The 24,768-nt window shown below is 39.6% G+C and overlaps 1 protein-coding gene across 2 annotated transcripts in view; it reads left to right on the top strand.

The window, feature by feature from the left end:
- The window catches only part of KDM4C (lysine demethylase 4C), a 363,336-nt gene that overhangs the window by 212,409 nt on the left and 126,159 nt on the right, over positions 1-24,768 (top strand). For both annotated transcript variants that reach the window (XM_062208268.1, XM_062208267.1), the window contains exons 16-17: positions 14,679-14,734; positions 17,565-17,673. In XM_062208268.1, coding sequence (XP_062064252.1) covers positions 14,679-14,734; positions 17,565-17,673 — 165 coding nt within the window. The remainder of the gene's footprint in view (positions 1-14,678; positions 14,735-17,564; positions 17,674-24,768) is intronic.

Genomic DNA, 24,768 nt, shown 5'->3' with positions numbered 1-24,768 from the left:
AAAGAATAAGCCCTTCTGACACCTTGACTGTATCTTGGTTTCCCCCAGTTTGGGCCTGAATTATATGAATTTCTATTGTTTTCAGAGGTAGTTGTTGATAGCATATTAGGAAGTATATACAGAACTCAATAGACAGCCTTCTGAAGAGGTCATTAGTTTTCTTTTTAACTGTAACATTCTACGTGGTATATTGCATTTTAAATTTCATCTCTCGCTTCAGGATTTCTCACTCTGTCTAAACTTCTACTTTCTACACTCTTTCCTAGAGAATTTTGTTAATTCTTTTTTAAAAAGATTTATTTATCTATTTGAAAGGTAGAGTTACAGATAGGCAGAAGCTGAGAGAGAGGGGGGGGGTCTTCCATCTGTTGGTTCACTCCGCAGATGGCCACAGTGGTCGGAACTGGGCTGATCTGAAGCCAGGAGCCAGGTTCCAGGAGTGTCTTCCAGGTCTCTCACATGGGTGCAGGAACCTAAGGTCTTGGGCCATCTTCTTACTGCTTTCTCATGCCATTAACAAAACACTGAATCAGAAGTGGAGTAGCCAGGACTCAAGCTGCTGCCCAAGTAATGTCGGCACTGCAGACAGTGGCTTTACCCGCTATGCCACAGCGCCATTCCAATTCTTGGACTTCTAACTCTTGCCAATTATAGGCTTTGCCCACATTCCTTGGAAACCTCTGTTTCATCAGCACCATCAGTTGATCACTTCCTCCTGCTTGAGGCACTATATTCACATATTCCAGCATTCTGTTGTTTCCTCTGTACCACCTACCATCCACTTTTTCTTATTGTACTCCATGGGGTCCTCTTCATTTCCACAAGCTGATAATGTTACAGTTCCCACAGAGTTCCAAATATGTGTCTCTTCTCTATACTACCCTGTGTCAAGATCTCATCCAGTTTCAATGTTTTGATGGGTTCACATAGCATCTACTCATTGGTATTGTATATATTTGTATGTGCAAGTCAACCTTCCCAGTCTGTAGTCCTATAAAGTCATTTTCTTGTTGCTTTTCCAACAGTCATCTCAAACCAGCCTGTCCGAAACTCAGTTCCAGTTTTCCTTTAGGCCTTCTCATTTCTAGTGAATGGAAACTCAGGCCTCCTAAAGTTTTTAATTTAGATTTTGTGTTTTTCTTTTTATCATACCTCTTATCAGTCTGACCGTACATACTGTCTTCTGTATGTTCCAAGTGAATCTAGAATCTTGTCCAGTTGTTACCACTTTTGCTGGATATTAGTCAGATGGGATCTACTCATTACTTTTTTCTTGGACTGTGACTATAATTAGATAACTTCCCACTTGCACCCCCTGTACCTCTTATAGTCTGCCATCAAATATCAGGTAAAGTGATCCATTTAAAATGTGAGTTAGATGATGTCCTTGCCCTCATCAAATTGTTGAGTGGCTTCCCATCTCAGAGTAAAGCCATCATCTTTTTCCATGGTCTGTGAAACTCCATCCTATGTTTTTTTCTTTTTATTTTCTTTTTAAGATTTATTTATTTGAAAGTCAGGGTTACACAGAGATAGAAGGGGAGAGGGAGAGGGAGAGGGAGAGGGAGAGGGAGAGAGAGAGAGAGAGAGAGAGAGAGAGAGGTGTCTTCCATCTGCTGGTTCATTCCCAATTGGTCGCAACAGCAGGAACTACTCTGATCCAAAGGCAGGAGCCAGGATCTTCTTCCTGGTCTCCCATGCGGCTGCAGGGGCCCAAGAACTTGCTTCCTCTACTGCTTTCCCAAGCTATAGCAGAGAGCTGGATTGGAACTGGCGCCCATATGGAATGCCAGTACGCCACAGCATCAGCCCCATCATAAGGTTTTTGTCATTGAACGCCTTTTCTGTTAGAAAAGGCCACAATCTGCCTGCATCACCTCTCTTTAGATAAATGTATGGCCTATTCCATAGCATGTAACACCTCCTCACACGTACATAATCACTCAGACTCCCGCTGTGGCCCAGTGTAAGCTTACTGAAGGTAGGATGTGTGTCATTCGCTGCTGTTCCTAGGTGTCTAGAGCGCATTATGCTGACCCATCACTGTTTCTTGGATGTTCCCTTATACATACATAATACAAATAGATGTGGACATCTGAGAGAACTCTCTCCTTGGAGATTGTGGAATTTCATTTGAAGGGTATTGCATTTAATACTTGTCATTCAGTTTCCTGATCCTTCAGAATTCGTGCCTGCCTTGCCCTTTAGTGAGATTGCATTCTCTCTCCATCCCTGATAACGGAGTCACCCATCCAGACGTGACTCTTACATTTTTTTTGTGATGAACGCTAGTTTTCTTTTAATGTGATTAATTACTCTTTGTTTTCTCAGCTCAGACAGCCCTCTTACAGTTTCGCATTCCAGTTATGAACCTGTCAGATTAATGAGGGCATGTGTGTAGGAGTACTTCAATCTCATAGTTTTTCTATAGCACTGAAAATTGGCTTTAGTGGCACGTGTGGATGTGTCAGCTAAAATGAGAGCTTCTTACGAGGCAGCTTGAGGATGTTTGTATTGGCATTTGTTTAACTGATGTTTTGTAAAGAGCTATTGGGACATGATTTCCTTATACTACAAATAATGAACAACTGAGATAGCTGCATTATAACTGTGCCCCTCACTGTCGCTAATGTTGTGTCAGCATTCTGATCATAAACACTCTTTTTCTTGGTTTAATAACTCAGCCATAAAGGAATCATTCCATGTTGTAAATTGGGATATGAGCTGTTCATCTCAGTGGTAATTTTTTATAAATCAAAATTTTAAAATATTGGCAATGTTATTGGGGTAATTTGTTAGTGGTGTTAGGTGTGGGAAAGGGTCCTAGGTGGGAAAACTGAAATGTTTAGAATATGTTCTGATTTCTTATTTTTTCATTCAGCTTTTAGCTACCCTGAGGGAAAAATATGTAACAGAATGGCTTTTTTTTTTAAATGCTGTTCCTCGGAGACAGAAATAACAGCTGCCTTATAGAGTAATCACGTTTTTACAGGCATTTTAGTGTATTTTTTGTTTTGTTTTAGGGTACATTGGTTGACTTGCAATGTATCTAAATCTTTATAATAGTGAGTCATTTTATCCTGGATGTTATTGTTCCTGGAAAAAGCATGCTCATTAAACATAAGATAAAAGAAGGCTGGCAATGTGCACAGACTGTTTAATTTTACTTGCTTATTTTGTTCTGTATGGCTGAACAATTTCAGTATCTCACAGGTTAGATTGGCAAGAAATTTTAGTTCTCTGAAACACTCTAGATGAGTTGATGTGTGCCTGTTTAAAATTTTCTTTTAAGGGCCTGGTGTTGTGGTCCATTAATTTAAGCCACCATTTGTAATGCCAGGATCCCCTATCAAAGTGCTGATCTGAGTCCTGGCTTCTGTACTTCCCAGCCAGCTCTCTGCAAACATCGTGGAAGAAATTCCATGTATTTTGGCCCTTGCCCCCCATGTAGAAAACCCATGGCGATGCTCTCATGGCCATTTGTGGAGTGAACCAGTGGGTGGAAGATATCTCTCTCTCTCTTTCTCTCTATCTCTTTTTCCCTTTCAAACACACCAATATGTCCTTAAACTTCATAGTTACTTCAAATTTTCCCACCCTGTCCTCCCTCCCGCCTATGCTCCCATTCTTCCTTCCTTCCTTCTTCCTCTCTTAATTTTTACCATGATCTAATTTCAGTTTACTTTATACTCACAAGGTTAACCCTACCCTAAGTAGAGATTTTAACAAATTGAAGAAAAAAACACTGCTTGTCAACAGTAGAGACAAGGGCTGTAAACAATCATCAAATCTCAAAATGTCCATTTCACTCTTATTCATTATATTATATTTCTGGTATTCTATTAGTTACCACAAAACAGAGAAAACTTATGTTATTTAATTTTAAATAGCAGATATTTAATGTAAAACAATTTGATTTCTTGTGTATTTTCATTTTATTAATGTAAAGTACTAAATATTATTAGGTCTTTCTCCCATTTCCAATTCTATCAAATTTTTAAATCATTTTTATTGGAAAAGTACTGACAGTATTTTTTCAACTTGCCTTTTAGGTCTTTACACATAACCTAGAGTTATAGCTTGCTATTCTTGGGAGATATAAATGATATTGCAATTTATTTAACATGTCTTAGTATTTTCCCATATTACTAGATTTCATAATTCTCAGTATTTGTGTTCATGAATTTTCTATGACAGTTTTAAATTTCAACCTTTATTCTGATTTAAAAAACTTAGATATTACAATTAAAATTTTTATTTATTTAATTAGTTATTTATTTGACAGGTAGAGTTATAGACAGTGAGAGAGAGACAGAGAGAAAGGTCTTCCTTCCTTTGGTTCACTCCCCATATGGCCGCTACGGCCGGCACTGTGCCAATCCAAAGGCAGGAGCCAGGTGCCTCCCCCTGGTCTCCCACGAGGGTGCAGGGGCCCAAGCACTTGGGCCATCCTCCACTGCCCTCCTGGGCCACAGCAGAGAGCTGGACTGGAAGAGGAGCAACCGGGACTAGAACCTGGTGCCCATATGGAATGCTGGCGCCGCAGGCGGAGGATTAACCAAGTGAGCCATGGCGCCGGCCCACAAATAAAGTTTAAGCTGCAACTAATTTCTGCTCCCCAGGTAGGTCCCCGTTTTCTCCATTAACACAAAAATAGCAGAAATGAACTGATAGTTGTCTTACATTCCTTCTGCTCCATAGATTTGAATGTTGATGATAGATTCTAAGAAATGAGATTGCTGAGTTGTAATTTATGTACAGTTTAAATTTGATTGATAATGCCAGATTCTTCTCCAAATCTATTATAATAGTCCATATCTCCTACACCTAGTTATTTTCTGATTTAGCAACTTAAAGTTGGATCTTGCAACTCTTTCTGTTTTCTTTGTTCTTGAGATTGGATAGCTTTTTATATACTTATTGGCAATAATTATAAAAAATAATAAATCATGCTGATTTATTTTGAATTTTTTTGCTTTTAAATTTTTATTTATTTTAAGGGAGAGAAACAAACACAGAGAAAGAGAGAAAGCAAGCTTTCCCATTCTCTGATTCACTCCCCAAAGGACCACAAACGTTTGGGGCCTAGGGTTTAATCCAGGTCTCCCTGTAAGACCCCTTAAGCAGGCGTCCCACAAATTGACCGGACCCCAGAAACACCGACACCACTCCAACTGTTGCAATAACAAGAGGAAGTTTATTTCATTTGCAAATGGGCCGTCTCAATAGCACCCTCTAGTGTAGTGCAGAGAGAGCGGCCCCGAACATCAGTTTTCCAGGGTATTTAAAGCTTAAAACCACAACATTAGCATATTTAGTCGTGTTACAATATCATTGGATATGTTAATGGTTACTGGGTAAGGGGCTAAGGAAGGGGGCAGTTCGGGCAGTTTCCCAAGCAAGCAGGGTGGGGGCGTGCAGAAAATACCCTGCATACTTTTGCCGTCTGCCGGGACCCACAGATAAGGGGCGGTTGGGTGCTTCCCATGCCTTTATCTGGCGCCTTATCTCAAACTGCAGCTGCCTGCCCTTGACTCATGGTTTCGGCCCAATTTCCAGGAACTGTTTTACTAGAGTTCCCTAAGATCCTAGTTTTTTAGCAGGTAAATTTTCAGAAGTCCTTCATCCCATGTAGAAGGCAGATGCTTAATTACTGGAGGCATCATGTGCTGCTTCACAGTTTGTGCATGAACAGGAAGCTGGTACCAGGACGCAGAGGCAGGGATTGAAGCTAGATGCTCCAGTATGGTATCTAGACACCCCAGGCAACGGCTTACCTAGCACAGAAAGTGCACATGCTGTCTTTTATCTTTTTAATGTCTCATGAAGAGGGCGTGTCATCTTAAATTCAATATTTTTGTGTATGCTTTCTTTTAATATTTTTATATTTCTCTTTTGTTTTCAAGCTTAGATTTGTTAGTCAGTTTTAGTTTGTTTTTATGCCAGGTAGACATCTATACATACAGTTCATTCAGTTTTTGATACAGACTTTCCAAGTACCCTTCATTGAATAGTTCAATCTTGGTTATTTACTCAACTCTATCTTCCTGCTTTATAATTCTCCCTTCTTTTAAGAGAAAAATGGCTGTTTAACAAACACTACAATGTGCTTTTCTTTGGTTTTATAATTTTCATTTGGTTCCTTTTTAAAAATATTATTTAAATTCTCTCACATGCATTATTTTATACCCACTGATATTTTTTAAACCATTGAAATATATTTTGTATCTGTCATAATCTTGTATTATTTCTGTTAATGGATTTTGTATGTGTTTTAGAGTTTTTGTGAGCTTATCTTCCTTACATATTAGTATTTCTGAACATGTTGAGTACTTTGTTATTGATGGCTGCTGAAAATTTTTTTTTAAAGATTTATTTAGGCTGGCACCGCTACTGCATAGGCTAATCCTCTGCCTACGGCGCCGGCATCCCAGTTCTAGTCCCGGTCGGGGCACTGGATTCTGTCCCGGTTGCTCCTCTTCCGGGCCACCTCTCTGCTGTGGCCTGGGAGTGCAGTGGAGGATGGCCCAAGTGCTTGGGCCCTGCGCCCACATGGGAGACCAGGAGGAAGCACCTGGCTCCTGGCTTGGGATCAGCGCTGTGCGCCGGCCGCAGCAGTCATTGTGGGGTGAACCAACAGCAAAAAGGAAGACCTTTCTCTTTGTCTCTCTCTCTCACTGTCTAACTCTGTCTAACTCTGCCTGTCAAAAAAAAAAAAAGATTTATTTATTTATTTGAAAGTCAGAGTTACACAGAGAGAGGAGAGACAGAGAGAGAGAGAGAGAGATCTTCTGTCCAATGGTTCACTCCACAGATGGCTGCAATGGCTGGGAGCTGTGCTGATCCGAAGCCAGGAGCTAGGAGCTTCCTCCTGGTCTCCCAGGTGGGCGCAGGGGCCCAAGGACTTGGGTCATATTCTATTGCTTTCCCAGGCCATAGCAGAGAGCTGGATTGGAAGAGCAGCTGGGACTAGAACCGGCGCTCATATGGGATGCTGGTGCTTCAGGCGAGGGCGTTAACCCTCTGCGCCACAGTGCTAGCCCCTGCTGAAAATTTTGATGTCTATTTCAGTGATCACAATTTATTTTCCAATATAATATTTTATGCCAGAATCTTACAACATTTGCTTCACTGTTTCTGGTTAGATAGCACATATAATTTATACGTTTATCTACTTAGTTATCTTGAACCACTTTTAACTTTTTACACATACAATCAGTGTTCCTACTTTCTGAGGGTACATCAAAAGGTTTAATGGAAAATAGAATTAAAAGATAAGTTTATTTTGGTGCAAATAGTTTTTTAGATTTTTGAATTGGTTTTTCAGAATATGAATTTTCCACAAACATTTTTGGAGGTTCTTCATATTTAGTGTGTGCCAATGAAAAAGAGTTTATTTTCCCTTTTACAAGTCAGATTTCTAAGGTACAGAGCTTCATGTAGTTTGACAAGTTCATACCTCTAGAAATGGCCGAATTGTGATATGAACCCCATCCTCTGTGGTAGGACTTGGCTCTCCAGTTTCAGTGTTCTCGGTTTAACGTCATTCCTTTCTTTACCTTAGGTTAGCATATCTAAAATGCTGCTTCTGTTGGAAATGGTATTACCATTATTTGGACGGTAAAATGGGGGTAACTTTAATGATCTAATATTAGCTAGATCAACAAAATAATTGAAACATTGTTATATGCAGTTTTGTAATGTAATTTTAAAAAAAGTTATTAATTTGTGGACCAGCACTGTGGCGTAGTGGGTAAAGATGCCTCTTGGAGTGCCAGCAGCCCATATGGGCACTGGTTCAAGTCCCCGCTGCTCCACTTCTGATCCAGCTCTCTGCTGTGGCCAGGAAAGCAGTACAAGATGGCCCCTACACCCACATGGGAAGACCCGTAGGAAGCTCCTGACTCCTCACTTTGAATTGGCATGGCTCTGCCTGTTGGTCCAGCTGGGAAGTGAACCAGTGGATGGAAGACCTCTCTCTCTCTGTGCCTCTCCTTCTCTCTGTGTGTAACTCAGAGAGAATGAACATACCTTTCAAAAAGTTATTAATTTTTTGAAAGGCAGCATTACAGAGAGACATCTGAGATGCATTGATCTTCCATCTACTGGTTAACTCTGCATATGACTGCAATGACCAGGCCAAAGCTAGGAGCCTATAACTCCATCAGGATCTCCTACTTGGAGTGCAGGGACTCAGGCACTTGGAACATCATCCACTGCTTTCCCAGCCATATTTACAGGGAATTGGATGGGAAGTGGAGCAGCTGGGAGTTAAGCCAGTACTCATGTGGGATGCATCCTTCGTAGGCAGTGAGTGGCTACATCTGCTGTACCACCATGCTGGCCGTTGTACTAAAATTTTTTAATGCTGTGGGTTCTTTTGAGAAGTTATGTTTTAAAAAGCAATTGTTGCTGGCGCCGTGGCTCAACAGGCTAATCCTCCGCCTTGTGGCGCCGGCATACCAGGTTCTAGTCCCGGTCAGGGTGCCGGATTCTATCCCGGTTGCCCCTCTTCCAGGCCAGCTCTCTGCTATGGCCTGGGAGTGCAGTGGAGGATGGCTCAAATGTTTGGGCCCTGCATCCGCATGGGAGACCAGGAAAAGCACCTGGCTCCTGGCTTCGGATCAGCGCGGTGCGCCGGCCGCGGCGGCCATTGGAGGGTGAACCAACAGCAAAGGAAGACCTTTCTCTCTGTCTCTCTCTCTCACTGTCTACTCTGCCTGTCAAAAAAAAAAATAAATAAATAAATAAATAAATAAAAGCAATTGTTGATCATTCGTGGAAGTGAAGAAAGGGGAACTTCTTGGTGCCTTTTTATATCTGCTCCATGGTTTGATTGAGTTCATGAAGATCTTTATCCTTTTCACTTGTGAGCTTCACTGTGTAGCATTTATTTTGACATTCTACTTTGATACCTATGCCTTGCTTTATGCCTTAGGCAGATAGTATTAATGAAATGGAGCATGGGCTTTTAAATTAGGGCGTCCTGAGATTGAATATCAATTGTTTCATTTACAGTTTGTGCCAGATGTTGGAAAATTTCAACTCATAGGCCAAATCCAGCCCATTCCCTATTTTTGGAAATAACTAATGTTGTTGGGACACAGTCTTGCTTATTCATTTAGGTGTTGTCCTACAAAGGCAGAATTGAATAGCAGGAATAATTCTTAAGTTGTGCATAGTCTAAGTTGGCAAATATCTGCTTTTTACAGCAAAGGTTTGATGACCTGTGGATTGTATCTTCTTAGGGAAGTTACTTTGTTTCCTGTATCATAGTTTTGTCATCTGTGACCTGAAATATCAATTACTAATAAGTTTGTGTTGAAGAAGAGAGGCAAAGTATTTGGATGTTTTGACATGATATTTGTGTCTATTCTTCTGATTATTGTTATTGATACATAAAGTGTATTGAATCAGTGTCCTACAGGACTCTCGTCTACTTTCTCATTCTTTCACTAAAATAGCTTGAAGATGAATGATTCAGGTACAAGAAGTGTGTTTGGTACAGTGCTTTTCCATATATCAGGCATTGTACAGATTCTTAAATGCTGGCCACTTTTCAGGATACTACTAGCCTGTTAACTTTTAGTGTTACCTACTCTTTTCCCTTACAGCAAAGTGCTATTTAAGAAAAATGCAAAATGTTAAGACTTACCGTATTTAACATTGCCTTCTTCTAAACTTTGAGCATGGGCATTTAGCAATGCATGAATTGACAGGTTGGCATCTTGTTGTTTTTATGAGAGTAAGTAGTTTTGACCCTGTGAGTACAGTGAATCTAACAAATGATGTGACGTTACATGGCTATTAGTCTTTTCTACTCACTTTTCCAACCTTGAGAGAATCAGAAACCATGATTTCATGTAAATAACTTATGAATGTAGCTGACTATATGTATTTTTCTTCTTTATTGAGAAATAAGATTTCATGTCACAGATAACTCCACATCAGCTCATTGTTTCATGACATCATATCAAGTCATCAATGCCTATTCCATCCTTTCCTAAGAGAGCTATATAGTGTGAATATAGTCTTTGCAACATTTGAATCCTTTAGTAATTTTCATGATTTTTACTATTCTCTGTTTACCAGATTTTCTTAATTACTTAACGAAATCATGTTGAAGATGTACTATATATTAGGTAGAATAATAGCGCAAATGTGATTAACTTGGCACATGTTGTCGTAGCACTTACTGAGATCACAGTTTAATGAAGGCAGCAGATAGAATTCAATAGATATTTGTAAAAATAAGTTGCTTTAATTAAATGGTTAGTGTTAGCATAAAGTACCAGTGGGATTGTATCAGAATGAAGTAACTGAACCTGGCTATCAGAGGAGCCTTGTATGTAGATGTACTATTTGGGTTAAGATGTCAAGAATGTGTTCAGGTTAATGAATGAAGAATGGGAGAAGGATGGTTCTGAAGTCTTTAGGGCAGAAGGAACCTTACTGGAAGTTCCTGGGGTGTCAAGCAGGTAAAGTAGTATAAAGTGTGGTTGGCCAAGGCCTTAATAATTCTGACCTTGTGAGGCTTCTCAGAGTGGCTGAAGGTGACTATTACAGTTGGTTAGGTCTCTTTAAGGATGTGTGGGGTGTCAGTCAAGATAATGGCAGTGATGATGAGGATAATGGGATAGATCGAGGTGGAGTCAGTAGAATTGATTGGATCTATGGTGAGAAGAGAAATATTCAGTAGAGATACCATGGATGGTGTCACTGATAGGAAACAGTGGGAGAGTACCAGCCTGTGAGTTAAGTATTGCACATGTGTTTTAGATGCCTGTGGACCTGTCAGCCGGATTTTTCAGTAGATAAATGTTTGAGCAATTCTACTTTGGAGTGTGCTTGGAGTCTGGGTGCTGGATCAGATGTCCAGCCTGCATGTGTGAAGAGATAAGTCATAGTATCTATTGCACAAATCCTAACATTTGTGGAGAGTAAAAGAGAAGCATTATATAGGAAGCTCAGGGTTAACTGGACACGGAGGAGGACATTAAGGAGAAAAAGAGCATTGGAAATCACAAGGAGAAAATTTTGCAGGAAGGATCAATGTATTGAATGTCGCAAAGATGTCAGGTGAACAGAGGACTTGGAGTTGTCTATTGGATTTTGTGACATGGAGGTCTCTGGTTATCCTAGCAGTAACTTATTATGTAATTTGCACAGGGAGAGGGGTCTTCTTAATTCTGTTAAAATCTTGAGTCTACATAGTGTATTTTAGAAAGATTTTTCTTCCCATTTTATTGTGTTCTGGAACATGTGTATATGCTAATGATCCTAATCAGGTGCTTTTTAGCTGCCTCCCTGCTACTTTACTCTGTTTAACTCTCTTAAATTGTCCCCTTCTTAATACTAGCTTCAGTAATCAGGCATCTATTGCTAATAGTGTTTGAGCTTTGCACAATCCATAGCACTCTACTTCATTCCCATGTTGACACTAACATCTTTATATATCCAGTGAAGGAATTTGACCTTGAGTTTTGTTACCATTTTTGTTCCCTCTCTCCCTCTCCCTCTCCCTCTTCCTCTCTCTCTCTCTCTCTCTCCATCTTCCACTGCATCCATTTATGTATGGAATTACTAGAAAAATACTTTTGAGAACTTTTTATAAAATGAGTTACTAAAATTTTGCTTTACAATAATTAGATCATGAAATTTTGCTTTCTTGATTAGCTTCATCAAAATCAATTGTTCTGGAGCCTTGTAGAATATAGTTTCATGGTATGGAGAGAGAATAGTTTGTGTTGATTTGTTAGCTCCTTGAACTGGGTTTATAATCGATTCAAGTGGCTATACAGTGGGCACCTTTTGCTTCTCTGAGCTTTTAGTGGTCCCCCAGTATGTTTCAGACATTCAGAGACTTTCTAGATATAGAAAATTTGAATATTTCCATGCATTAATTTTTTTCAATATTTATTTATTTATTTGAAAGTCAGAGTTACACAGAGAGGAGAGGCAGAGAGAGAGAGGGAGAGAGGGAGAGAGAGAGAGAGAGGTCTTCCATCCAATGGTTCACTCTCCAATTGGCTGCAACGGCCAGAGCTGCGCCGATCTAAAGTCAGGAGCCAGGAGCTTCTTCTGAGTCTCCCACACAGGTGCAGGGGCCCAAGGACCTGGGCCATCCTGTACTACTTTCCCAGTCTGAAACAGAGAGCTGAATCGAAAGTAGAGCAGCCAGGTTTCGAACCGGCAACCATATGGGATGCTGGTGCTTCCGGCCAGGGCATTAACCCACTGTGCCACAGCGCTGGCCGCATTATCTTTTTATTTTTAATTACTTAATAAGGGTACAAAGATAGAGGGATTGTTGCTATTTGTTTTTGTTGTTCTCAGAAAAGCTCTGATGTTCAACTCCTCATTATTAATGATAAGTCAATTTGATTAATTCCTTGTAATATGAGGCATGACTGTGAAAGATTAAATTAGAGACATCACCTTGGATCACATCATACTGACCATTTTATGTATGCAGTTAGGAGGGGAAAAAGCCCCACAGATAACCTATACCTTTTTAAATAATATATTAATGCAGAAATATGGGAGAACAAGCTTGCAGTTAATAAATATTTAAAAAAAATATTCGAGGTCAACAGAAGGCAAAACACTGCTATCTGGGTCTGCTTTTCCTGGACTTTTTCATGAGAGCATAGTGAGAAATAACCAAGAAAGTCTATATTTGTAGCAGCGACCTTGGTGTGAGGAAGTGTATGGCAAGATACAACCCATAAAACAGGTAAAAATGGAGCTGGCGCTGTGGTGTTATGGGCTAAACCTCCACCTGCAGTGCTGGTATCCCATATGGGAACCAGTTTGTGTCCCAGCTGCTCTTCTGATTTGGCTCTTTGCTATGGCTGGGAAAGCAGTAGAAGTTTGCCTAAGTCCTTGGCCCCCTGCACCTGTGTAGGAGACCTGGAAGTAACTCCTGGCTCCTGGCTTTGGATTGACCCAGCTCCAGATATTGTTGACATTTGGGGAGTGAACCAGCAGAGGAAGACCTTTCTGTCCATGTCTGCTTCTCTGTTTCTGTAACTCTACCTCTCAAATAAATAAATAAATATATATATTTTTAAAAGTATAGGTTGAAAAAAAGCTGCTAAAAACATAAACTTATGTGGTGGAAGACATGGCTCTTTTTGTTTTTGTAAAAGATTTATGTTTTTATTTGAATTACAGAGATAAAGGGTGAGACAGATATGTCTGCTAGTACACTCCCCAAATGCCTGCCACAGGCTAGAGCTGGGTTAATCCAAAGCTAGGAGGAGGCTCTCTATCTGGGTCTCCCACATTGGTAGCAATGGCCTAAGTACTTGAGCCATTATCCATTCCTCCCCAGGATTAGCTGTAATTTGCATTGGAAAGGAGAGCAGTGAGATTTGAAACAGTACTCTGATACAGAATGTAGGGGACCCAAGAGATGGATTAATGGACTGCGCCACAATGCCAACCCCTTCCATGTAGTATTTTTTTTTAAAGATTTATTTTTTTTACTTGAAAGTCAGAGTTATATAATGAGAGAAGGAGAGGCAGAGAGAAAGAGAGAGAGAGAAAGGTCTTTCATCTGCTGATTCATTCCCCAATTGGAAGCCAGGAACCAGGAGCTTCTTCTGGGTCTCCCATGTGGGTGCAAGGTCCCAAGGACTTGGGCCATCTTCTACTGCTTTCCCAGGCCATAGCAGAAAGCTGGATTGGAATTGGAGCAGCTGGGTCTCGAACCAGCGCCCATATGAGATGAGAGTCTACCTGTTACGACACAGTGCCGGCCCCTGCATGCAGTGTTTTGTCAGCCTAGATAGCCTGGTTTGGTCAAAACAATTTTTGCAACAACATTATTCTACAGAAAGAATGAAACCCGAATTTCACTGAATGTCCTTTATGTTTGTGTGTGTATGAGCAAAGCCTCTCAAACTCCATTCTATAGCAATTCTATACCGAAGCATGAGTTACCACAGTACATGGAAACCACTGGTATATATATTCTCTGCTCTAGAATTCTAGCACCTACCTCTCTAGGCTGCCAAGTTTCCTGTCTAGCCAGCTTTCCTTCAATTAAAGCAATTGAAAATATCAGGATTATGAAGTTTCATTCTGGGAACTAAATAAATCCAGAACATTTAGGACTATACCCTTAACTCTCTGTGTGTCTTTTTTCCTTTGCATTCTTTCTTTTTTTTTTTTCTTTTCATCCTCCCTTCCTCCTTTTCTTCCTTCCTTCTTTTTTATTTAAAAGGCAGCTTTACAGAGAGAGAGAGAGAGAGAGAGAGAGAGAGATCGTCCATCTGCTGGTTCTCTCCCCAAATGGCTGCAACAGTTGAAGCTGGTCCTGACCAAAGCCAGGAGCCTGGAGCTTCTTCCAGGTCTCCCACGTGGGACAGGGCCCCCAGGACTTAGATCATCTTCTACTGCTTTCCCAGGCACATTAGCAGGGAGTTGGATTAGTAGTGGAGCAGCTGGATCTCAAACCAGCACTTATCTGGGGTGCCAGTGCTGCAGATGGAGGCTTTACCTGCTATGCCACAGCGCCAGCCTCTTCCTTTCCCTTGTTGAATTACCTTCATGTAATTCCTGATAGTTACAACTTTAAAATAAAAACATAGCATATTTTGGGATACTTAGATGAATGTTAATGTCTTTTGCTATGTGGGTCTGGTAATCTGTGGCATTTTCTTTTCTCCTAGGAATGCTGCCTTTGCAATTTGCGAGGGGGTGCTCTTAAACAAACTATGAACAATAAGTAAGTAATGCATTAATTGTGTTGAATTTTTTTTATAAGCTTTCTCCTTTCTAAAACCTCTGGATGACAGTTTCATTTACCTCTCAGTATATGGATTGCAGCAGAACTTTTGGTGTTGAGATTCTGTGTGTTGGGATTCTGTGTGTCAGAGACCACCTTTGATAATAGTCTCACTTTTGCTGGATGAGGGTATCCATGCTTTGGTTCTTCTCTATGTGTTTGGCAACTTGAAGAATAACCCATCTTTTAATTTTTTTTAAAAATTTTATTTATTTATTTGAGAGATAGAGTTAGAGAGAGAGAGAGAGACAGAGACAGAGACAGATCTTCCATCCACTGGTACACTCCCCCTGTGGCCGCAACAGCTGGAGCTTGGCTGATCTGAAGCTCGGAGCTTCTTCCCTGTTTCCTAGTACAGGGGCCCAAGTTCTTGCGCCATCTTCTACTGCTTTCCCAGGTCGTAGCAGAGAGCTGGATCAGAAAAGGAGCAGATGGGACTCGAACCGGAACCCAAATAGGATGCCGGCACCTCAGGTCCGTAGGCTTAGCCTACTATGCCACAGCACTGGCTCTCTATCTTAATTTTTAAATTGAAGATGGCTCATATCATCCAGGTGCTTTTACAATCCCCATGTTTAATATGATGAATCCAATTAAACTAAAAATAAATTTCTCAAAACAGTGAACTTGTTATTTTCAAGTAAATTAAATCATGACATTAAAGCCAGACCATTTACATTTAATGCCAGCAATACAGGAATCCATGCCTGTGGACTAAATTATAAAATACAGGGAGAACACCCTTATGTTAACACATCAAGGGTCAGGTTGGGAATAGGAAGAGAATCTTGAAACAGAGTGACCAAAAATGGAAAGCATTTTGTTTTTATGACTATTTTTGCATGAATTTTATTTTTATTTTCAAGAGAAGTTTATAATACTAAAAATGATTCCAAAGCATATTTCAAGGGTCCTTTAATATCTCAGAGACATGTGGAAATGGTTCTGGTGCAGTTTGCCAGCTGGCACTTGAGAGGGACATGTATCCCCCAAGATATGTTTTCTTTGATATATACACCATCTTATAAATTTCAATTATCTCCAAAAGCAGAGATTTTGACATAAAAATCCAGTATTTTATCTTTCCTTAACAAATGATTGTATATCTCTCTAAGGCATTGATAACAAGTTGAGGTGAGGACCAGACTCCATGGGGCTAACGGTCCCTAGGTAACCATGATTTCCCAGTATACCCGTATTTGCTTATATCTGTTTGGCCTCATGGGCATTCCAGTTAGGAATCCTGATGTAATGTATTGTTGGAGTTAGCATAATTATGTGTATGTGCACATACGTCTGGTTGCTTAGAAGGAAGAGTGAAGGCCTTTAGCATTCCTACATTGATAAAGCTTAGTCTCAGAAACTGTGTCATCATCTTTCTCAGTCCAAGTTGATATGATTGGCACTGTACTAAAACTTCTTCCCTAGTAGTTGGATGGTGCACAAGCTATACAGCCGATGAGTGGGTTTAGATGGTCCCTGGGAAGACAGAAGATGGGAAGTTTTCTTCCTACCCTTGGGCTAGAACAGCAACAACAAAAAGTATTTCCTATAGTAGCATAGTATTTGTTTATTTATACGGTAACCCCCTAGTAGGGTTGAATTTTGTCCTTTCTCTTCCTGTGATCTTGAATGACTAGATGGAACCTGGTGGTGTGTGGGTCTTTAGGTTAAAAATGGCTGATGGATTTGATAATATTTCTTTCATGATCTTTTCAAATCTTATGAGTCTTTATATTTATTTGAGGGACTATCATCTATCAGACAATTTAATTGTGTTCATTGAGATTTTGCCATTTTTCTGAAGTAATTCAGAATATGAAGGAGATAGTAGATTTTAAGTAGGAAGCCAGGGAACAAGCTCAAGATTTATTTCTCCCTGTCTGAGGTTCCATTGATTAGAGTAGAATTTCAGAGAGAAATAGTTTGATTAAATATTTAATTAGAACCAATTGTTTTTGGAAACTTCTAGTGCTTAATCTAGCTTGCTTTGTGACATTTTTTGTTATGTAAAAAGATTGTATACCATACATGGTTTATACCTTTGGTTATACTAATATTTTGCTAGCTATTTATTAGCTGAAATATATAAATCACATTTTTGCAACAAATAAAATAGGAAACTTATACTTCAGTACCTTTCAAGTTTAGAGAAATATAAGTACAACAGTAGGATTGGGTTTTTGGTCTTCTTCTAGTTCTTTGTGTCGCAGTGTTGGGCAGTTGTGGTGCCGAATCTCTGCAGGTGTTGTTCAGGAGGTTTAAAATTCAGAATCTGGCCGGCGCCGCGGCTCACTAGGCTAATCCTCCGCCTTGCGGCGCCGGCACACCGGGTTCTAGTCCCGGTCGGGGCACCGATCCTGTCCCGGTTGCCCCTCTTCCAGGCCAGCTCTCTGCTGTGGCCAGGGAGTGCAGTGGAGGATGGCCCAAGTGCTTGGGCCCTGCACCCCATGGGAGACCAGGATAAGCACCTGGCTCCTGCCATCGGATCAGCGCGGTGCGCCGGCCGCAGCGCGCTACCGCGGCGGCCATTGGAGGGTGAACCAACGGCAAAAGGAAGACCTTTCTCTCTGTCTCTCTCTCACTGTCCACTCTGCCTGTCAAAAATTAAAAAAAAAAATTCAGAATCTGTTCATGATGGATGCAGGCTTTTGCTTTGTATCTCATCTGTGTAGTTTCTACCTGTGAGAACTGCCATCACCAGGATGAAGTACGGAGGTATGTAAGTTTAGGGAACACTTGTTTATGTTTAATGTCTCCTTTCCTGTAGGTGGGCCCATGTCATGTGTGCTGTTGCAGTCCCAGAAGTTCGATTCACTAATGTCCCAGAAAGGACACAAATAGATGTAGGCAGAATACCATTACAGAGGTTAAAATTGGTGAGTGGCAAAGCTTATTTTTTACCTCATAAATTAGTGTTAATTTCAAGTTCTGAATTTTTCTATTAATGCACACGTTCCTAAGTTTCTATCCTATCCTCATTTTATTATTATTCCCTTATCTTCTTTTAGCCTACACTTATTTATCCTTAAAATTCTGTTCTTATTATATTGTAATTCCACATAAAAGCTTCCTCAAATTCTGTTTGAAATGAGGGAAAATATTAATGCATTTCCAGGATGAATATGAACTTTCAAACTAAAGAACATCTGTTGAGATTTGACCTGTCCAATTCTATTTACAGTTGTTTGATTTTTCTCAGTTTTGCCTTTCTTTGGTCGATCTTGATGCAGCAAAATGTCTCTAACTTGATTTCATCATCTTTTCACCAAAGCGAGTCTCACAGAGAAATAAGTTTTTATTATTGCAAAGAGAGCATCTCAGTCAAGGATACAAGTCACTTAATATGCCAAAGTCACTAGCCCATTATCTTCTGACCTATTCAGAAACTTTTCATCACAGTCTTCCTACTGATTTCCCTTGTTAAGAGTATTTTTTGTTGAAAAATAGACCTTTGATGTCCTCAGCACTGAAGTAACATTATAGTTCTATTCAATTGTTAGCCAACAGGTGATTAGCTTCGGCCTTTACATTAAGTAATGTAATGTAGTGAGAACGTTCCCTGAAGTCACACTGCATGACCTTAACATACTGGAGCGTGTCTTACAGGTGGACTTAATATTCTAGAATTTCTTTACTCCCTGTTATCTTTAACCTAAGGTTTTCCCTCTGGAGATCCATTTCTGGCCTCGTTCTCTTCCTGTTGCTTGTTTTGTTACTGCTGTCCAGACAAGTTGTTTTACTATATATGCTGGGTGTCTCCACATGTCAGTTGCGTCTTTTTCTGGAACAGTGGGGTCTAAGATTGTCGCCCTACTTTCCCAGTCATGTGTATCGGAATTAGAATTGGATGTTTAAGTCATTATTTCACGAATCATGACCTGTCTTGCCGAACAGTATCATCTTTAGTAAGACATGCTTCCTGTCCTCTGGCAATCTTATATTCTAGGTCAGTATTTCTCAACCTTGGCACTCCTGGATTTGTATAGTAGGTAATTTCTTGTTTTGAGGTACTGGCATGTATCTTGTAGAATTCCTGGATCTCTGTTCAAATAAATGTTGCCAAATATCGACTGGGATGCAATTCAACCTCATTTGAGAATCCAGTAGTTTACAGGGAAGAACCACATTTGAAGAGAAAATTTTCATTTTTGTCCTTTAGCTAGAGAATATCTTGGTTGAATGACTTGAATTGGAGACAGAAAAAATTCTTAAATGTTTTTAAAAGTAACTCTAGGTAATTCTTTCAGCATTGAATATCTTGCATGTTAATAAAAAGTTTGACAATATATACATATTAGCTACTGTATAATTGTTAATTATATAATTTGAACCAAGTTGAATACTAATCATTTTACCAAAGATTAAAGTTCTGAAATATGTATATGTGTACACATAGTAGACACAGAATTAGTATTAATGAAACGAATGCAAAGCAACACATCATTGTTCATTATTTGTTCTTATAGCTTAAATTGATTGTGTCTGTAGGGGTATGGTGACACTGACAAATTGACTGTGCCTTTAAATGTAATGGCAGTGAATTCACATACATCTTTGGATGCTGCTGTAATGCAAGGCATTACCCATGTACATTACAGGAAGTGTGCAGTTATAATCATAGTCGACTGTTGCTTTAGAGAGTCATGAAACATCCTTACAATACTTGTCCTATTGGCTGATTGTTTTTCTCTTGGAACATGTGGTCAGTTGGGGAATGAAAACTGACTTTTCTCTGAAGTAGCAGGAAGGATGAGGCCGAATCTTTCTCCAGAGCCCACTAGGTGGTGCTCGTGCACCAGTTTCTCAGCAACTTGTTCTTAAACTACCTACTCCATTCTCTCATGACTAGAGCCACGCCCACTGTGTGTGTGTGTGTGTGTGTGTGTGTGGAGAGAGATGGAGACATTTTGAGAGAGAGTGTCTGTGTGTTTATGCGTCTATCTGCACTGTAGCCCAAGAGATGGCAGCAGGGCATCGAAAATACTGATTTCTAAAGGGCAATTTTTTTTAGTTTGGGTTTTCATTTAGCCATATAAAGAGAGTTCCTTTCCATTTGGGAAAGTTCATATTTTTTTTTACAATTAACAGCTGGTAAGTGCAAGAAGTTTAAAGAATATCTTCCATCTTAAAAATGGTCATTATTATTAGTCTTTTTTTAAAATATTTTATTTATTTGAGATACAGTGTTACAGAGAGAGGTAGTGAGAGAAAGATAGGTCTTCCATCTACTGGTTCACTCCCAAATGCAACAGCTGGAGCTGAGCCAGCCTGAAGCCAGGAGCCAGATGCTTCTAGGTCTCCCACACGGGCTCAAGGGCCCAAGGACTTGGCCATCCTCTGCTGTTTTCCCAGGCACATTAACAGGGAGATAGATTGTAAGTGGAGCACTGGGACTTGAAGCGGTACCCATATGGGATGCCAGCACTGCAGGCTGGGGTTTGAACCTGCGGTACCACAGTACCAGCCCCTATTAGTCTTTCTAGAATGTGGAATCCTGGAATTTATGTAGAGGTATTTGAATATTTTGGCAATACCGTTGTTAGACCTTTATTCATTCAGTGGTTAAATCTACAACTTTCGAAAATACCCTCTGTAATATTATTTTTGCATGGAGAATTTTGTGAGAATGTAGGAAAGGATTTGTTTACTGGAGTAGATTTTCCCTCTTATGTATAATGAGGAGTTTCAGTTTTTGTTTTCTTTTTCTTTTTTTGACAGGCAGAGTGGATAGTGAGAGAGAGAGAGTGAGAGAGACAGAGAGAAAGGTCTTCCTTTTGCCCTTGGTTCACCCTCCAATGGCCGCTTTGGCCGGCGCATTGTGCTGATCTGAAGCCAGGAGCCAGGTGCTTCTCCTGGTCTCCCATGCGGGTGCAGGGCCCAAGCACTTGGGCCATCCTCCACTGCACTCCCGGGCCACAGCAGAGAGCTGGCCTGGAAGAGGGGCAACCAGGATAGAATCCGGCGCCCCAACCGGGACTAGAACCCTCTGTGCTGGCGCCGCAAGGCGGAGGATTAGCCTGTTGAGCCACGGTGCCGGCTAATGAGGAGTTTAAAAAAAAAAAAAAAGATTGTAAATGGAAAATGGGCTATGCTGTTTGTTTTTGAAGACTGTAGCCTATCTGCACTCCTTGCCTGGCCTATCAGGTGAGCCCTTTACTCTTCATCTAGTTACATGGAAAACAACGGTCAGACTAGATTTACTTTAAAAGACATCCTATTTTCCTTCATTTCTGTTGGCTACTTTTTACTTAACAATTTATTGACTTTTTTAAACTAAGGTATTTTTAATGAAAAAAGTACATTTGGGTCTGTGCTGTATCCAATTAAGTTTATTCTTTTCTTTAACAATGTTTCATTTTTGTACAATTATTCTGGAGCTTATTAAAGTAATTGCTGCCCCAGGTTTATCTTAAAGCACCAGATTATTCAGGAGAGTCAAACTGTTGTAGAGCAAAAAAACTGAGGATTATGTGAATGCTAAGAGTGTTCAGATTCAAATAAATAGGAGAGCCATTTTTTAATGTCAACTTAAGCATTTTTCTGATACTTTCTTTATAAAGATTTATTTATGTACTTGAAAGCAGAGTAACAGAGAAGCAGAGAGAGAGAGAGAGAGAGAGAGAGAGATGTCTTTTTCATTCCCCAAATGGCCCCTATGGCCAGAGCTGTGCCAATCTGAAGCCAGGAGCCAGGAGCTTCTTCTGGGTCTCCCACACAGATTCAAGGGCCCATGGACTTGGACCATCTGCTGCTGCTTTCCCAGGTCATAGCAGAGAGCTGATTAAGTGGAGCAGCCAGGACTTGAACCAGACCCATATTGTGTGCCGGCCACAGCACCGGCCCCAATACTTAATTTTTTCTTAAAGATTTATTTGAAAGTCAGAGTCACACAGAGAGAAGGAAAGACAGAGAGATCTTCCATCTGCCAGTTCATTCCGCAGCTGGTCACCATGGCCAGCATTGCAGGCAGCAGCTTTACCCACTGTGCCACAATGCCAACACCACTGTTGCTTAATTGCAGATTAGATTTCTTAGTATTTTTCTTCCCTATCCATTTAGAATGAATTACTTTGCCTTGAATGATTTTTTTGCATCAAGAAATTTTTAATATCAAAAAATAGTAGATATTATTGTTGGCAGCATCTTCATGTGTCCTGCAACACCTCTTTGGTCATCCAGAGACCTTCAGAGAATTGGCACCTAGCAGGACCAGGAGAGAGGAGGGTGTATGTGTGTGTGTGTGTGTGTGTATGTTGGAGGCCGGAGGGATGTCCTCCTCCCCAGGTAATTGTGCTCAGGGATAGCCAGTGCCAAAGTTGTTTGAAGTCACAGGTGATAGGTGTGCATGGGTACAAAAAGAACTGAATTGTTCGATAGGAATATATTCTTTAAAATTTATTCAGAATTTTTACTTTTTCTTCATTCCTTCTGTCTTGTTTTCTCTACTAGCCTGACTGATTGGCTGTAGCCATTATTGAATTTCTGGAAAAGGAACAGAATTTTGTAAGGATTAAAATAAAGCAAAAGAGAGAGATAAAGGACCCATAAAGTCAGAATATTTTTTTTTTCTTACAGTAGACAAACTATATGTAAAATGTTCAGGAAAAGAATTAAAGACAATACTTCAAAAAGGATATTTTGATAGTGTGATTACACAGAAATATGAAGGCAAATGTGCTTAGGAGATACTAGTATAAACATCTTTAAGCTTCATTATTAAATTTAAGAGAAGGACATTTAGGAATCCATCCAAAGCAGTAAAGAAAGCATGCCCTTCTAGTGTTTGTTCCATCCTTACCCTAAATGTCTAGCATTCATTGATCACTGCTTGCACATTAAGTTAATTAAAGATCTATGGAATTTTGGTAAATCAAAGAGCAAGTTAGATTTTTGGGTTAAGAATTCTTGGAAAGCTTTACCAGGCCCTAACGGCAACCTCTAACATTAAATATTCTTATTTGGAGTTAGTTTTTTTTTTAATAGATTTGACATGATTGTTTAAATATTTGATTGTGTGTTTCATTACAGTTGATGCCATTTTGATTGCGATTAGTCCATTCAAAACCTGGCTGACATTATTCACTGATCACAAGTGCATCCATCCTTAGAGTAGTAGCACAGTGTCTTTGCTTTCCATATCTGTAGATATTCTTAGGATTTTTTACACTTGTGAATACATTTTTGGATTTGTGAATGCATTTTTGAAACCAAATAGAGGAAGAAATGAATTTTGGAATAGCTGAAATTGCCCCTGGGCATTCGTTGACCTCTGATTTGCATTTGACAAGTGAACCAAACACAGGCACAGTGTTCTCTGAGTGAAGAACATTAGTTTGAAAAAAAATTTACACTGTGCTGATGACTGAGCTACAAGCCATTCAGTATTTGGCTGAGCCCATACTATTCTGTTTAGAAGGCTTTATACACTTTAAAATGTGTACCTGAAGGCAAATAATAGTGAACTTGAAAGCTAAAGATTATAGTTTTGAAGGGTACATCAATTCTGAAAATAGAGTGGTTTCACTGTGGTATTCCATCTGAAGAGTTGAATGAAGGAGGGGGGGGGATACAGTTAGGTTTCCTATTTCTAAGAAGGCGTATTCTCTCTTGCTAACTGACGCATGTTATCAGATATACTGAATACTAAAAACACAATTACTGAGAGAGAGATGTGGGGTCTGCCTCTTGTGCTGTAAGATCATTTGGAGTCCTGTTTAGTTAATGTCATAGCAATGTTAGTAACTTTGTTTTCTTTCTAAAGGAATCATGGTCATATTTGACAGAACTCTGTTAATGCATTTTGGAAAATGTAAAGACATATTGATCATATTTCACCACGTTAAAATAAGAAAAGGCAGCATTGTGAAGGCAATCAAAAAAATAATCATGTTCCACATAAACTCATGTACTCATTTATTCACATATTCAATTATTTTTAAAGAGAAAGATTCTATAGAACAACATTGATAATGATGAGCAAATTATTGTTAAGAACAGTTGAAGAATTTGCTTTGAATCATGAATTCACTTGTTACATGTGTTTTCCTACTATTTAGCAAGTCTAATATAAAATTTTACAATATCATTAAGGTAATGCTCTTCAATAGTTCAGAATACACATGCCTCCAACTTTGTAAGGTTTTAAAATAAGTGGTAGTGTTTAAAAAAAAAAAGAGTACATTAGTAGCTGCATAGTACTTAACTGTCAGAATGATTTGCTACAGGGACTAGATCCCATTGCAAGCTGTCAAATTTGTATATTGCTGTAATAACAAAACATAAAATCTTTTGAGTAAAATGGAAAATGTCAGATGGGCATGACTACAAATAATATACTTTCTGAAGGATGTAGATGTCTATAGGAGAAAATGTGTAAATGCACAAAATATTATCTTGTTACTATGGATTTTTCTTTATCTGTCGAGAGAAAAACTGTGAGGCAAAATGAAATTGATTAGAGCCTTTAAATTTTCATTTTTAAACTCATTTTTCCTGGGGACTAATTTTAAAAATGTTCCTAGATAGACAAGTAGAGCTCCAGCTGATTCATGATTAAAGAGAATTGTGGGAGTTTTGCATGACTGAATGTTCTGTCCCCCACCCCGCATCTTGTCTGTCTGAGTAGTGATTACTGACAGATTTTTTCATTTAGTAAGTGAGCTGGGGTCAGAGTTGCAGAGATGAGGTCACCCCCTTCACTCCCACACTAACTAGGTCAAAATCAACACACTCATGCCAAACCGAGGCAGCTGTTTGATGCCTCTATACAATCTGTAGGGTTTTACTTGGTCAACAGTCATGGAAAGCACGGAGGTTACAGTTTGGGAAAGGTATGTTATTATTGTAAAACAGTAGATTTCATGATTGGTTGCTGAAGAGAGGGGCCTCAGGAATTAGAGTAATTTTCTCTTCTGTTACATCTTTGTATAAATTAAATTACTTATTCCCTCAAAAGGATACTTTTTCTTTTT

Source organism: Lepus europaeus, chromosome 12 (assembly GCF_033115175.1).
Source record: "Lepus europaeus isolate LE1 chromosome 12, mLepTim1.pri, whole genome shotgun sequence".
In the NCBI taxonomy this organism is placed as follows: domain Eukaryota; kingdom Metazoa; phylum Chordata; class Mammalia; order Lagomorpha; family Leporidae; genus Lepus; species Lepus europaeus.
Note: the sequence above shows the minus strand (reverse complement) of the source record. Positions and strands in the feature narration are given on the sequence as shown.